This window comes from Hippocampus guttulatus, chromosome 12 (genome assembly GCF_054856545.1).
Source record: "Hippocampus guttulatus isolate MCC_2025c chromosome 12, RoL_Hgut_1.0, whole genome shotgun sequence".
Taxonomy (NCBI): domain Eukaryota; kingdom Metazoa; phylum Chordata; class Actinopteri; order Syngnathiformes; family Syngnathidae; genus Hippocampus; species Hippocampus guttulatus.
Window position 1 is genome coordinate 17711262 of NC_141272.1, and position 16261 is coordinate 17727522.

Genomic DNA, 16261 nt, shown 5'->3' on the forward strand with positions numbered 1-16261 from the left:
GTCTCTTTTTTTGAAGCTGTTCTCCTTTTGCCATATTAGCCCTCCTTCCCCTGAGACCGATTCACCGATGCCCTAGGGTTCGATCGAACCCATCTTAAGAACCACTGGAATAAAGGGAGCATATTCATCTGCGCATTCACTGGGAATGACATTTTTGTGAGTAGCTCAGATAGCCCCTCTCAACTGCTCCTGGAACCAAAGCATTAGCATAACTCTTGATGAATCAGAAGACGCAACTGACAGGAAAAACAACTTTGACTTTGGATGATATGTTCCTCAAGAGTTTTGAGTTGATTTTGGAAGTGCAATGCAATGTTTAAAAATACTTCATTGAAACTTTGTGTGACCTTAACACTTGAATATGATATCAATTGAAATAGTCAAGTAAATCATTAAATTGTTTGGGATGCTGGAATAATTTGATTGGTTTGTGTACAAGTACTAACAACATTTGTTTTATAAAACTTGTGAATCAAGTACATTTGGATTGGCGATATTTGGTCTTTTAATGGACTTTGAAAAAAAACTGAACTTGAACTTTATTTGATGAATATCCTTTTCTGTTTAATTTGAATGTTATCGACCTATTCCAACTTGCTTGACTCCAAATCATTCTACTCCAACTCCTACTCCCATCTTCAAGACAATAAATAGCCAAAGAATAAGAAGACTTGCGTTGCCCTGCCCCTTTGCATTCAACAATTCATCAGGCCGTTTTTCAAATGTGGGGAGAGTTGTGGTCAAGAAAAACACACAGAATTTGACAATCTGTTTTTCAATATGATATATCATACATAACCTCACTCAGTCTTTGGAATTCTTGCATTGTTCCATCCATCCTCTTTGGCTCTTGTCTTCGTCCAGGTGGTATTAGCTTGAGACTTTCCGAGCTCCATTAGACAGCACCAATCCGCATGCAGCATCAAAGCAGCAGATAGAGACAAACTGGCCCAGTGTGATATGATATCATATGAAAAGCAGTGATAGGTTTGTGTTTCAGACTGGAAATGGAGAAAGTTTGCTGTATGGTTATGCATTGGCCTCTGTGATTACCTCTTTCTGGCAACAGGTGTCACTCACTCCTTCTTTTTCTGAGTTGAACTGTAAATTATCATTCCCAACTTCACCTTATTCAATTTTATCTGAAAAAAAATGACTACATTTGGTTCCTGTAAGTGTTGGCTGTGTGTTGTTTGATTAGCGTAATCTGCAATGGTCATTTGGCACCCCAATACACCACCTGTGCTGTGTCTCCAACAAAAGGCTCCTTTAAAATGATTATTTCAATTTCACCTGTTTGTATTTAGTCTGATAAATCTTCTCCATGAAGCACATCTTGTGTAGGAAACCACAAGAATGAGAATATGTAGCACAGGGGTGCCCGATATGTCGATCGCGACGGACCGGTTCCAAAGTGATCGTGAGGTGTGTCGTGGGAAAAATAAAAACACAACCCAAAACATTTGCGTGTCTGTGTACGTGTTATTAATGTGATATTTTTTGTGTTAATCCACACTGAACCCTTAGCATCCTGTCAGTCTCACTGAAACAAAAAATATTTAAAAAAAAAATTAAAAGCAGGTCACCTTTAACCTCAGGTGGGACGTGACCAACATCACCGGAGGTTGTTAGCGGTCAGCAGTTTGGAATTGCAGCTTGCGATCAAAGCTTTTGCCCATTATCTTTTATTGTTATTATTATCCTTCGGGTTTTTTCATGTACAATTCACTGAGGGCACTGGCAAAGAATGTGAATCTGGAGTGCCGGGAGAAGCATTTTAAAACGGTACACGTGAGCTACGATAGTTACGGGCTGCAAAAGTGCGTCGCATGCCTCAGCGTCAAGTCTCCACGAAGGTAGGCAATGATTTGCCTTATACTTCTGTTTCGTTCATCTTAGGAGCCGTTATGGCAATTGCTCATCAGGGTATGCGTGTTTAAGTGCGTGCATATCCGCGCATGTGCGGTAACGGGTCGATCGCAGGAGATTGGTTGATCGAAAAGTAGATCTTTGATCAAAAAAGGTTGGGCCCCCCTGATGTAGCACATACTGTAAGTGAAGTTCCAAATAAGCGTGACCGGCCTGAATTATGTGTCTTCTTCCTCTTTGAGGTTTTTTTTTCCGATTGGGTAAGCCAAGACTCTTAGATTCATTAGATGTCAAGTCAATTTCTTCGCTCTATCCAGTTTTCAGACTGCCTCTTTTTAGTTCTTGTTCTAAGGACACTGCCTCTGGAAACCTGCCTGTAATCATAATAATATTTAAGAAAATATGGGCTGATCCCCATCTCCACAACACTGCATCTTGGTCCGCAAGCCGCAGGTGGGAGTCCTAATGGATCTTGAGTAATTCAAAAAACAAAAGCAGAAACCACGATATCATAGTAGTATATTTCAATGATATTTAACATTCATAACACGTTCTTATCAGAGGAACAACCACGCTTGTCAGTCAGTAGGGATGGTGCTACACGAGGGCAAAGGGCGGCTATAGACCCGTCAGAAATTACATGTATTTTAAGGCTGTAAACTTTTTTTAATCACACAGGCATTAACATTTTCCCCACATTTCTCTCTGTCCAAAAACTCAAAGTTCAAACGTTGGTAGACTTAAATGAATAAGTCCATTTTAGAACGAAGGCAAAGTTCAAAGCTTGTTCAGGCCAAAACGTTGATTTGAAAATTAAAAATATAAACGTCCTTACATACATTTTTGTCAGATTTATGTATAAACATTTTCCTCAGAAAAAAGTATGAAAGCTTTTATAAATAACAAGTTTAATATTAATGTGCAACCACTGAGGTTGTACACATAAAAAAATATTAATAGTGACTCATGTATTGTCATCTGACCGCGCCTTTCCGTCCTGGCGCTGCTCCGCTGTAGCGTCTTTTTAAGTTTTTCCAATGAAGTACAATTATGGGTATTTGGTGATGCTGTTTTTTCTCTTCTGTTAAACAGACATGCCATCTTCGATTACATTGAGAATGGTTTCTCCGTTAGCGAATCAGAATTCACAACACAATGACCATTCATACGCTCTAAATTAAATAAAAAAAAAAAAGAAGAACTACCGGAAGTGCAGGGAAAATACCATGACGGACGAAGGGACTGACGATTACAGTTTCCTTTGGCTTGAAAAAAAAGATCGACTGGCGCTGACAGATGGGTCCCCAGACCGCTGACGGATGACAAATCACGGACCGGCAAAATTTTGTCAATTGCCCACCTCTGATAGAGGCCTACTTGGTGATCCAGTGTTAGTGTGTCGACCTCACAGTGCAGAGGTACCAGGTTCAATTCCAGCTCCGGCCTCCCTGTGTGGAGTTTACATGTTCTCCCCGGGCCTGCGTGGGTTTTCGCCGGGTACTCCGGTTTCCTCCCACATTCCAAAAACATGCATGGCAGGCTGATTGAACACTCTAAATTCTCCCTAGGTGTGACTACCCTGAGATTGGCTGGCAACCGGTTCAGGGTGTCCGCCGCCTACTGCCTGAAGACGGCTAGGATAGACTCCAGCCCCCCCCCCCCCCCCCCGCTACCCTTGTGAGGATAAAGCGGAACAGAAAATGGATGGATGGTACATCTTTGTCATGACACCTACCCAAAATGAATATGAAAAAAAAATCTGGTTCCAGACTTTAAATCGAATTATGTCTGTCTGAACTTGCCTGTTCATCCAGAATTAAAAAAAAAATCAATTCACAAAAGACTAAGTATGAGTCAACAAGATGTATATTTAGAGATGTAAGTAAAAAAAATGATAGATAGTATTTACAATCTATTCACAGTTATGTATGCAGTAATATTTCTGCCTAACTCAAGTGAATCTCTCAGTGGTGATGGGATGTGTAGGTGAAGGTGTTGATGATGACGTAGGGCATAGGTGTCAAACTCAGGTCCTGGAAGGCCGCTGCCCTGCATGTTTTCCAAGTCTCCCTGTTGCAACACACCTGATTCAAATGAACAGGTTCGATGTTAGGCTTCCGCAGAGCTTGCTGATGATCTGATCATTTGAATCACGTGTGTTGCAACAGGGAGACTTGGAAAACATGCAGGACAGCGGCCCTCCAGGAACTGAGTTTGACACCTATGATGTAGGGTGTTGGAAAAGGATAATGTGGCGTATCTTTGCGAGCATTGCTGTGGGATGAGCACTCAACCAAACTAGAATGTGCTGAGTCAGCTGCTCTGCAAGCCTCTGTCCCTGCTCTCTATGCTATTTATACACACCCAAAACCAGACTCGACATACGCGCACGCACGCGCGCACACAACACACACAACACACACACACCCACACACACGCGCGCACACAGCTCAGCAGTCTTGACAGCGCCTTGCAAACAATAGAGAACACAAACACGGAGGGCAAGTTTCAAGTTGTGCTACAGGTTCTTTCTTGACTGTGTGCCGGGAAGGAAGGAAACAGCAGGTGGCTGGGAAAGGTTGATGAAAAAAGGAGACACTTTGGGTGACCATCGGACCGCATGGGAGCAACTGGGACCTTTACCAAATCTCAACAGATCACCTATAGGACGCCGAGGCAAGCACAAGTATTTCTTTTTAAAGAACTGTATGTATGTATGTATGTATGTACTAAGGGTGTACATTTCCCACCAAAGACGATTTGATTCTTGATATATGGAATACGGTGCAATTTAAGGATGTAACAATTTAAAAATGTAACAATTTCATGCAGTTTCATTTAATATGATTACATTTCAGTCCGATAAGGTATGCCTGTAACTTTTGTCTTGGTTAAAGACAAATCAATACGTATTTCAATACATGGCGTGAGATATGATTGCAGGACGCAATGTGAGGAAAATGTAACATTTCTGTTTGGTTTGTCAAATCAAATCGAATCGTTTATTTAACACCGCGAGTATAAATGCATATATGTATGTATCATAGATGCTATCTTTGTTTCCTTTTTATCATTTGCATCTTATCAGTGATTTACCTGGCAGTAAATGCATAGTAATAAATCAAATGTTTTAGGTATTATTTGTGTTTTCGTGGAATCACTTTCAGGGCCTCAAACTCTGTAGTTGTAAAGAAAACTTCCCTTTGCAATTCACATTATTGTCGTGTTCAAGCTAGCCAGAGCAGACTTTGTGGTACACAGTCATGTCTCGGTTGCGACTGTGAACCTAGGCAGAGGCCTGTTCTGACCAATAGTGGTTGTCGTTCTGTGGCTGTGGTGACAGTTCACTTTCTGCAGGCTTGTTTGGTCTGAGCAGACAATTACAGATTATGTTTGGTGACATGGTTCACTCTCACTTTGTGCTGTTGATAACTCACTTGGGTATCTGATGAAAGAATGCTTTCACTACTGAGGTTGGTACCACACCAGGAACAAGGCCAAAGATATATGGTAGCCAAGACCAGGGAATTATTTACTGTACATCACTTGGGGGGAAACAACCCCCCCAAAAAAAAAAAAACCCACGTTGTTTTTTTTTTAAATCGGAAATGTGAACATCCCCCTGCCCCCCTTCATTACCTTGATATGTTACCCTGAAACACCAATGGGCTACAGAGGGTGGCGACTTGGAATGAATGAGGGTGAGGTCACCTGTTCACCTGTCAGTTTTTATTTTCCTTAAATTGAATTGAATACAAATTTATTGTCGAATGTGCTGTACATATGTGTAACATACAGCACAGATGAAATTTCTTCCCTCTCAACATAAAACAAGTTAACCCTTTCATGCACCCTGTAACCCGATAACATAAGCTGTCCACTGAAGTACGCACTGTCCATAAAGGGGTTAAGGCTACCGTACTCCTTATTCACATTGTAAAACCTAAATCAGAAAAAAAAGGCTTTTGGCCTATGTTGTTAAGATTACAGACCAAGAGTAGCTACTGTGACCTTACTTGTTGAGTAAACATTACTTTTGTTTGGTTTATGACTCTTCTGTCATTTCACATACACACATAATGTATTGTGTAATCACACAATAAATTATAATCAAATAACTTAATCCTGAAACAAAACAACATCATGGAACCATCAGTCAAAGAGTGCTCATGATGACAGAAGGGGACCTGATCGTGGTCTTCAGCCTTGATTAAGTCCTCTCAAATCCAACATTCTGGTGCCATTTGACAATGAAAACACAAAATAAATGCAATGGCATTCTGAAATGCACTAAATTGCTCTGAACTATGCAACCAGTATCTTGTGTTTTGTTGTTTCCAGTGTCCATTGGAGCATGTGAACTGGACATGTGCTTGCGCTAACTACAATTTGTAGTATTTGTTGCTGAACATTAATTGAAAATCTTGAATACAATTTTCTATTGGGAGTAACAAAACTGGCCAAAAGAAAAATATGCTCTTCATAGACGTCTGTCACATTCTCACTATCGCAGTGTGCATGTGCATTCCTGTTTTGTAAAACTGTAGGGGAGGTGAGTATTGCCCTCTGGGCTTTGCTGGGATCAGGCGTGTTCCCACAACATTTGCATGACGTTGACATTTCAGTAAGATACATGAAGAGGCAAGGATGACAACGGGGGCGGGAGCTAATTGTATGTTAGCAGTCTTCCTTTTACAAATAAACTGTTATTGTGGAACAGTGAAGTTAGTGCTGAATGAAGAATCTATCGGCTCTTGTTTAAACACTTTACATTCTTAATTTAATAAGTACTAATTTGAATTTATTAAAATTAAAAGGCACACAACTTCACAGTTCAATTCCAGCACTCATTACAGAGAGACAGGCAACAACACAGACAACACGCGGTGTAGTCCCCTTTCTCTTTGAATGTACTAAATACAGTCGTTGATACATCTTTGGTTTAGTACATTGCACTGCTGGTTTATGAACATGTGGAACAGCTCTAAGCTCTTCTAAATGCTGTGGCCTTTTTATTTGTTACTCTTGTAGTGTCCACCTGGTTTGGGATCGCTGACCGATAAACTGAAAGTATCGCCCCCAGCCCAAGGTCAACACCCTAAGGCGGACAAAATTTAAGACGATATTCCAGGTACATGTCTGAGTGTTTCCTCAAATTGGTCAGATATCGATTGTCATGGCCGTGATGTGTCCCTTCGTGGAAAATGGGGCCCTTCCCACGCGGGATGCGGCTTTATGCACAGTGCATGTTCTGCGTTTAGGGAGGAGCGGCCCTGACCTCACCCTACTGTCAACCGAAACTGACGTCAAAGTGCCCTTGAGCTCTCATTGCAAACATGACGGTTCACCTGTTTCCTGGGTTTGGTTACGTATTTTAAATCGGATCCCTACTTGTTTGCTCCAACCGGTGCTTTACCACTGGTTTTTATGTCCTGAAGTGATTTAAAGTGTCTGTAATCAAAGCTAAATCAACCTTCAAACAAATTTTAAACCAGATGTCTAAGATGATTAAAAAAAATTATATTCAGGCTTCCTTGTCTGTCCAGATGTCTTTCAAAAGCCCTGGCTAAACAGTAGCAGAACTTTCAAGCAATGATCTATATATGTTTTTCAGTCATGATTTAGAATGAATCATCATACTGAAATAGCACTAGTAAACGTTTCAAACAGCCTTCTTGTTGTTAAATACAATATTGATTTATTGCTGAGGGGAAAAAATGGAGACGACAGTTTTCCCGACTCAATACAATAACTGGTCTATTTTTTTAATTGACAAAATATATAATATCATACAAAAATCAATTGACATCTTTTAAACAACTTTTAAAACAATAAAACAAAAGGATATAAAATATAATAACGTGATAATTTAGAAAAATAAAAAGATAAAACTAATTCACATTTCATAACATGGTGCACTACATGTTTGCACTGTGGTTGAGGGGAAAGAAATGTCATCTGTGTTGTATGTTGCACATAGAGCATACTGTATTTGACAATAAAGCTGACTTGACTTGATTTAACAGGAGTTTTCATCAGCTACTCTTAAAACATTTCTGAATGTATAGCAATTATTGATCATCCTTTTTTATATATTATGAAAGCAAGAGACTTGAAATAATAATAATTAATAAAAAAGTAATTTAAATAGGCGGCCCGGTAGTCCAGTGGTTAGCACATCGGCTTCACAGTGCAGAGGTACCGGGTTCGATTCCAGCTCCGGCCTCCCTGTGTGGAGTTTGCATGTTCTCCCCGGGTCTGCGTGGGTTTTCTCCAGGTGCTCCGGTTTCCTCCCACATTCCAAAAAACATGCATGGCAGGCTGATTGGACGCTCTAAAATTGTCCCTACGTGTGAGTGTGGGCGTAGATGGTTGTTCGTGTCTGTGTGCCCTGCGATTGGCTGGCAACTGATTCAGGGTGTCCCCCGCCTACTGCCCAAAGACCGCTGGGATAGGCTCCAGCACCCCCCGCGACCCTAGTGAGGATCAAGCGGTTCGGAAAATGGATGGATGTGAAATTGGACGTGATAAATGGTCATTCCATGCGTGTTTGTTTACTTACACACGTCATCAACATTCCTTCCCACCGATTCGTTGCCTCCTCTGTCAATCAGCCTGCCTTGTCGCTCTTTGAATTTGGCACTCACTCACACAGTCCTAAACAGTAAACACTATCGTGTAACGGCTTCTGAAGCCCGTTTCAACAGTTTGGTTCGCATGTGTTCAATCTATTATTCAGGCACACGCAATTCTTTTTCACGGTTTTTAATGAGCCACGGCAGGGGATGGAAACGCTAACAATACCCGTGTAGCATTAACGCTAGCGGGCGCTATCATGCGCAATGGCTCGCATGATAGGTGCTCTTTTTCGACTATTTAATCGCTTGTTCATACACCATTGGTTCTGCCAACATTCGTTACGCCCAACAGGAACTCGTTGCCACCGGCACCAGATACCGGTTTCGAGTGCTCAACGAGTCTGTATTTGTCCAACGGTGGTGAGTCCAAATTCAATTGCTTACAGCTTGCTTGTCGCTACAACACGTCAGTCAATAGGCACAATATCACATTTATTTACCTGGACATTTATTTTGGTGAGTATTGATTACATCAGTTGGAAAACAACTTTTGTTGGGCCAAGATGCCTATTTTTCATTTCAAATTTCAAACGGGTCACAGTTAAAACAAAACAAAAAATAAAATCTGTATCAACGTCACTATCAGTGGGAGGGGAAAAAACAATACTCTATTGCCATAGTTTGGGAAAATATATCGTCTCAAAAACTTTGAGTGGTGTTTGGACACAGCTGACCACCACATTTTACAATAGCGATTGGAGCATGTTATTGGCTTAAAGCGGGGGTCAGCAACCCGCGGCTCCGTAGCCGCATGCGTTTCTTTAGCGCCACCCTAGTGGCTCCCTGGAGCTTTTTAAAAATGTTTGAAAATGGAAAAAGATGGGGGAGTAAAAATGAATATTTTTTGTTTGAATCTAGTTTCTGTAGGAGGACAAACATTCTAAACATTTTCCAATGCTATAAAAACGTGTCGAATAAATATTACATTTCAACATTTCTATCAATGAAGATTTGCGTCATAGCCTGCGACCCACGTTTCTATGAGCAGTGCAGGATGCCAAGCAGATGGCTGTTGTACGAAGAAACGGCATTTCATGTCCAATTCACCGAGGGAACTGGCAAAGAATGGGAATCTGAATGACAGAGAGAAGCATTTTAAAACGGTACACGTCAGCTACGAAAATTAACACGCTACAAAAATGCTTCCCATACCTCGTTCATCTCGGGCTGTTATGGCTGTTGCTCATTATGGCATGCGTGTGTAAGTCCATATTAGAAAAATAGAGCTTTGGTCAAAAAAGGTTGGGCCCCCCTGCTCTTCAGGATGCACTGCAGGGAAAACAAACGTTCCATTAGTAAGGCTCATTGTGTATTTGTATCCAACTTAGTCATTTTGATAGTAGGCTAATATAGCGAATATAGATACATACAGCCTTCTTTTTAAGGCTTTTAATTTGTTTCGGCTCCACCCACATTTGTTTTGAGTTTTTTTGCTCCAATATGGCTCTTTCAACATTTTGGGCTTTCGACCCCTGGCTTAAAGGAACTAAATTGGTTTAAATCCTAGTTGATGACTTACTTAAAATTTGCATCGACTGATAATAAACAATCTGCGCATATAGAAATTGGCCAATGACCCCTGTAAGCTACCCTAACTTTTGGCGTGTCGTAAAGACACCAAAATCTGGTTTACTGGTAATTTAGATTAGATTTATTTTTTGACTTTTTATTTGGTCTCCCACAGGAGAAACTTGTCTCGGAGGACATGCCCTCCTTGCTGCTACATGCATTGAACAATACATAGACATACGCTACACCACATACATTGGACAATACATACAGTGCCGGACGATATATACTCTACACACAATGGACGGTACATCACAGTCATATGCACATCCCACACTGCCCTCATGTCCTCCTGCTTGTCTGTCTGCCTTCCTCTAGTTGTTTGTTAATTAGGCTGATAGCCTGCGGTATGAATGCCTATTTATTTATTTTCATTAAACTCAAATAAAACTGAAATTATGCTCCTTGGCTCCCAACACCTCCATGGCAATGGCTCACTGTGATATAAAGACTCAAGCTCAGTTGTTCTCACCTTGGGCCTACCTTTATATAAGTCAAGAACAATAAATATATTTTTTAGTTTCTCAATAGCCACTGAAAATACATGTATGGTAATTTACACTTTTAAACGCTGTTTCAGATGAGTTTGATGTACCGCCAAAAGTAGGGCCACTACATTTTGATTTTCAAAAAAGAGGACCCTTCGCGAGATACTGAGGTGATACTCAAAGATGCCATACATTCTAATAGATTTAAAGTAGCGCTGCACGATATTGGAAAGACATGTAATACACAATATGTTGATATTATTGTGATGTACCTAAAGAAATGACATCTTTTATATCTAATAAAAGAGAATTTTTTTTCATGTGGAAAAATATGAATGTATTCTTATATAATTAAGTTCCTTAGTGTTAGTACTGAAATTAGATACTGCTCTCGTATTAGATGACGATGCGCCATTAAGGTTGCAATTGATTGGTCACAGTTACATTAAAGTTCCACCTGAATTTATTGCGTGTCTTTTGCATTCAGAACTGCATGTGCCATTATCACAGTGACAATATTTTTTCAATATCCTGTGCATTCTTAAGTTAAATTATGCCTCCCTTGTATGAGTAGAAATTAAATACAATGAAACTCCTCTACAACGAAATGTTTGCAGCAAGAAATTTTTCACAACAGGGGGTTTTCACTGTAGCAAATTTGATCTCAGATGTGAACACACACACACACAAACATGTGTACACACACACACACACACACACACACACACAAATGTATGTGTAATCTTTATTTTTATTCCAATAGTGCATAAGTATGAAGCATACACTTATTTAACACTTCATATAGTCAGTTTAGAAAGAAAAAAAATTGAAAGAAATTGCGAAATTTACCATCAGCATTCACTTTCACTTACATCAATATTTTGGATAATGCCTTTTATTTTGCTTCATCCGTCTTTCATTTTGATCACTTTTACCCTCTCTTCCAGCGTCAGACCTATTCTTGTCTTAGCTGCTTGACATCCAAAGTTCCGTTTTGTAGCAATTTTAGCAATGCAACGTTCTTCTGAAACTAACAATAACAAATACTTCCTGGACTACTGCTCATGTGTATCCCAGTGTGGTGGTTGCTGTTGCTGTTGCCGTTTCCGAACATAGTAGTAGTGGTCGCTATTGGATTAGACTTTGTTGTAGTGAATCTCATCGCGAGGCAAGAGCAGAGAAAAAGATTTCGCATAACGCAACAGGGGTTTTTTTTCGTTTTATGGGGGGTAGTTAATGCATGAAGATTTTTTTACACACAAGGGGGTATTTTCGCCCATGTAGGTTTCATTGTAGAGGTGTTTCACTGCAACAACAAAAACATAATAGGTACCTCTCTATTGAAGGCTTACTTAAAGGGGAAGGCAACCCAAAAACTGTCTTTGCAGTAATAAGTTCTGTGCAGCCCGAATAGCCGAAGCATGGCATTGTGATTAATTTGTGGAAGTTGGGTTAAGCAGTAAAATCTACTTTTTATCACTATTTAGGGAGATAATGACAAGAGGGAAGAAGCTGTTTGGTTGTCTGCTGGTTTTGGCGCGCATGGTTCGATAGCGCTTACTTGAGGGGAGCAGCTGGAAGAGGTGGTGGGCAGAGTGTAGGGGGTCCAGTAGGATTTTCCATGCTCTTGTCAGTGTGTAAGTCCTTGAGAGTGGGTGGGGTGAAAAGTACACAAGACAGTACTGTACAGAAAAGCAAACAACGTGGCATTATCTACTAAATTACGGTCAAGTCTACATTTCTTTTCATGAAACCCTGACTGTGGATGGTATGATAAACAACCATTCGCAGTTCCAAGTATGAACAATGCGTGTGTACTTGGGTATGACTAGCCCTCAGTGAGGCATTGTGTCACGCTGGCCACCTCACTGAAAAGTGTCTGGCTACGCCCATGCTGACAGGCCCAATTTCAAATAAACATTAAACTACAAAACCCCTGCTTTTTGGTAACATGTCCTGTGGTCTTCTCCAAGATGTACAGTATATGGTGTTGTCATGTCAGCTCGACAAGGCAAATGAAAGAAAGAAGAGGGAGGGAGCTAAGGTAAGGAACAATCGGGGGAGGAGATCGGTAAAAGGAGGGGTGGGGCGGTGAAAACAAACGGAGTTTGATAACAGTGCCGGGAAGACCGTCAGTGTTTCTGTGCAGCCGGCTGCACCCGGGATTACTTTGGAACAACACCTGGATTATGAGAGCAGGCTCTCTGATGTGCTGTTAACATGGTAACGTAATTCAAGTACGAGAATCTGTAATGAATGTAAACTAGCGGTGTAAGGTGCAAAGAAAGTACTTGCGGTCTTCCCTTTTTTCGTCCTTGTTTTGCTTTTGGAAATAGTTGGACTTCACGCAGTAGGAGCGTGTGGTTGCTTTTGTGGCGAGTTACTGTTTGATCAGCTGGCTGGGCCTTGTGTACTTGTGTCTGGCAGAGACGATACTATTTAAAGGCATGCTATTTGCTTGTTAGCTTGAGGCATAAACATACACCTTGAAAAAACACGTGCCTGTTACTGTGGACTCTACCCCTCCCATTTAATCTGCACATTTCCCTGTTCTGTTTACCTGGAAGTCAATTTTTATGCGAGTAGTGTATGACAAAGAGATGATAATATTTATGATAAAAGTTTGATCGAAGAGGCTGTTATCTCCTTTAATGTTTTTTTTTTCATTCTCTCCTGATGGATTCTGAACTTTCGTCATTTTTCTTTGCGTTCTGCTGCGGCTTTGTTAGCATTAAACGCAAGCATCCAAGGCATGCCCAGGCACTGCCCAGGGGTTGGTATGCATCCGATATTGCAGTGTGAAGTGCAAAGTCTTTTTCACTTTTTTGCTTTATTTTCTATGCAGAACACGAAGAAAATGCACCCAAACATAGTACTTTGGGTTATTTGCCCAGGGTGAGATTAAAAATTCAAATAAAACAAATAGATTGATAGCATGGGGTTAGCATTACGCAAATGGTGTATTTCAAGAACAAAGTGAAATATACTGTTTACAAGACAGTGGAATTATGGTAGACTGCTGTCAGAGATTTTCTCGGACAAAGTTAAAGAAATGACTCGGCACACAGGAAAATTGTCTTCAATATCGGCGGGAGCGGATCTCTGAGAGCGAACGACGGTTAGTTGCTCCGCGATCACACTCGCCTCCCTCTCCGCCGGTTCGAACTTTTATTGCAAAATACAAGAAAGACACTGCCCCCGAGATTTGCACCCCGCGCCCCCCGGTAATGATCTGATTTACCCGAATACACAAGTCACAGACTTTGCTGATGACTAATGTCCACCTGGGCGCGACAGCTGTTCCCAAACTGTCTTTTGGTATTCAACGACTCTTTGTTCCCAATTTGTTTATTCCCACTCTGTGATTGAATTTAGCCTTCGCCCCCCTTGCTTTAACGTGATTACTCAGGAAAGGCCCTCCGCCTAAACGGCCGACACCTCTGCGCTGAGTATGTCTAGACATGCCCAAATTAACCGAAACTTTAAACATGATACAATTTTGTTCGTAGATTTCTCTATCAACTGCTTAGCGCGTCCGCTTCACAGTGAGGAGGTGCAGTGTTCTATTCCGGCTCCGGCCTTCCTGTGTGGAGTTTGCATGTTGCCCGTGCCTGCGTGGGTTTTTTCCAGGTAAACTGGTTTCCTCCCACATTCCAAAAGCATGCATGGTAGGTTGATTGAACGCTCTTAATCAGGGGTGCCCAACCCCTGTGTATGTCAACCGCGGGCTGATCCCTAGGCGACCGCGACGTGTGTTGGGAAAAAAAAAAGACGTTTTTTTTTTTTTTTTTTTTTTTTGACATGACAGAAAGTCAGTGTTGCTAAATTTAGCGACTTTGACACTATATTTAGTGAGTATTCAGATCCTCTGGAGCAGTGTTTTTCAAACCCTGTGCCGCGAGACATTGTCAGGTGTGCCGCGGGAAAATATCCAATTTGTATGCCTGTGCGGTCTTTCGCCCACAAAGTAATCATGTAGTACCCTCCCATACCGCTAGGGAGCAGCAACAGCTAGCCAATTGCCTTGTGTTTCGATGAGAGACAAGCGAATTTGTGACGCATGAATGCAGGACGACGGTGAAACAATAAATATGAAAGATGATAAAATACTGTTTTCTTTGTGTTCATTTGATTCCAATTCAGGCTGTTATAACGTCATTCTTCAATGTTAAAAACGGTTACAGTAATAATATAACACGTTAATTGTTAAAATAAGCGGGGTGTGGGGTTCACATTTTCAGCTAGTGGTGTGCCGCGAGATCTTTTTCAATGAAAGAAGTGTGCCTTGGCTCAAAAAAGTTTGAAAAACACTGCTTTGGAGCGACTCTTTTTTCAAAAATGTGACTAGTAACAATCTTGCGACTTTTTCTGTTGTTATTGGAGACTTTTGGAGTCTGTGTGGTGAAAGCACGTTGTTCTCAATGAGCAGCGCCGGGAACTGTTGTGGCCCTCCCCCAAATGACCCCGCTATTGGCTGATCGCGCCAGGTTTACAATCTGGGCTGGATGTAGATGTAAAACTTTTCTTTGTCTGAAATAAATTAAAAAAAACATCAACAAATAAAACGTCAACATGGCTGAGAGTAGGGGTGGCCAACTCGCGGCTCTTTGGCTGGTTCAATGCGGCTCCTGGGCTTTCACATGACAAGCGTTGAAAATGCCTCGGTGGTGGCAATGCCATTCAAACAACGGCGCTAAATACACAGAACGTACTATGTCAGCCTATCATAAATCCCGTTACTTGATTGACACAGAGGACAACCAATCAGATGACTGAATCACCACTCATTGCCAAAAAAAGGCGCTAAACGCGAAGCTAGTAACCGAATTACCTCTGATGTCAAGGCAGGGGTGCCCAATACGTCGATCGCACTCGACCGGGAGCCAGCGGACTGGTGCCAAGTCTACTGCAAGGGGGGGAGGAGGAAATGGGGGGAGGGGGGAGATTTATGTGTTAGCGCAGGGGTGTCCAAAGTCGGTCCTCAAGGGCTGCTGTCCTGCCTGTTTTCCAGCTCTCCCAGGAGCAACACACCTGATTCAAATCATCAAGATCGTTCTAATGCTGCTTCAGAGCTGACTGATGAGCTGATCATCTGAATCAGGTGTGTTGCACGTGGGAGAGCTGGAAAACAGGCAGGACAGTGGCCCTCCAGGCCCAGAGCTGGACATGTCTGTAAATTAGCGGGACAAAACAGTGGCTTTTAGATTTATCTTTCCTCACTGATCTCAATGGCCAGCTCAATGAATTGAATTTAGAGCTGCAGGGTAAGGGTAAAGATGTAGTCAACATGATGAGTTCAGTGAGCACATTTAAAAGCAAGCTAAAGCTAATGTCAAACCAGCTGCGGCTAGGCCAGTGGTTCTCAATTATTTTCTGTCATGCTCCCCCCCCCTCTCCAGGAAGAGGAAAACACCCCCCCATGACTATAAATAGTATCATTTGGCTATAAAATTGTTATAAGTACACCTTAAGTACACGATATCCTTATTAACCTATAAGAGAATAAAACAAGAAAGGAACATGGACCTATTTACAACAAAGAATAGATTTAGTAACTAGAACAGAAAAGATTTAAAATGCATCTGAAATTCAAAAATAACATTAAATCCTTAATTTAACAATAAATATTTTTTGACTGACCATGTCAAACCGTACGATACTGAAAAATAAAATGACATAAAATCAAAAACTAATAAT

At 41.3% G+C, this 16261-nt stretch overlaps 1 protein-coding gene and 1 long non-coding RNA gene across 3 annotated transcripts in view; one reads left to right on the forward strand and one right to left on the reverse strand.

Moving 5' to 3' along the window:
* Nucleotides 1-8911: 8911 nt before the first annotated feature.
* On the reverse strand, nt 8912-12992 carry LOC147197699 (uncharacterized). Its single transcript, XR_015102424.1, has 3 exons — nt 12126-12992; nt 9660-9776; nt 8912-9580 (listed from the first exon to the last, which is right to left on the reverse strand). It is a non-coding gene; the product is annotated as an uncharacterized LOC147197699 (long non-coding RNA).
* Nucleotides 12702-16261, forward strand: part of LOC147197700 (kinase suppressor of Ras 1-like) — a 32965-nt gene continuing 29405 nt past the window's right edge. For both annotated transcript variants that reach the window (XM_086125058.1, XM_086125059.1), the window contains exon 1: nt 12702-12787. In XM_086125058.1, the coding sequence (XP_085981184.1) occupies nt 12785-12787 (3 nt within the window). In that variant the 5' untranslated portion in view covers nt 12702-12784. The remainder of the gene's footprint in view (nt 12788-16261) is intronic.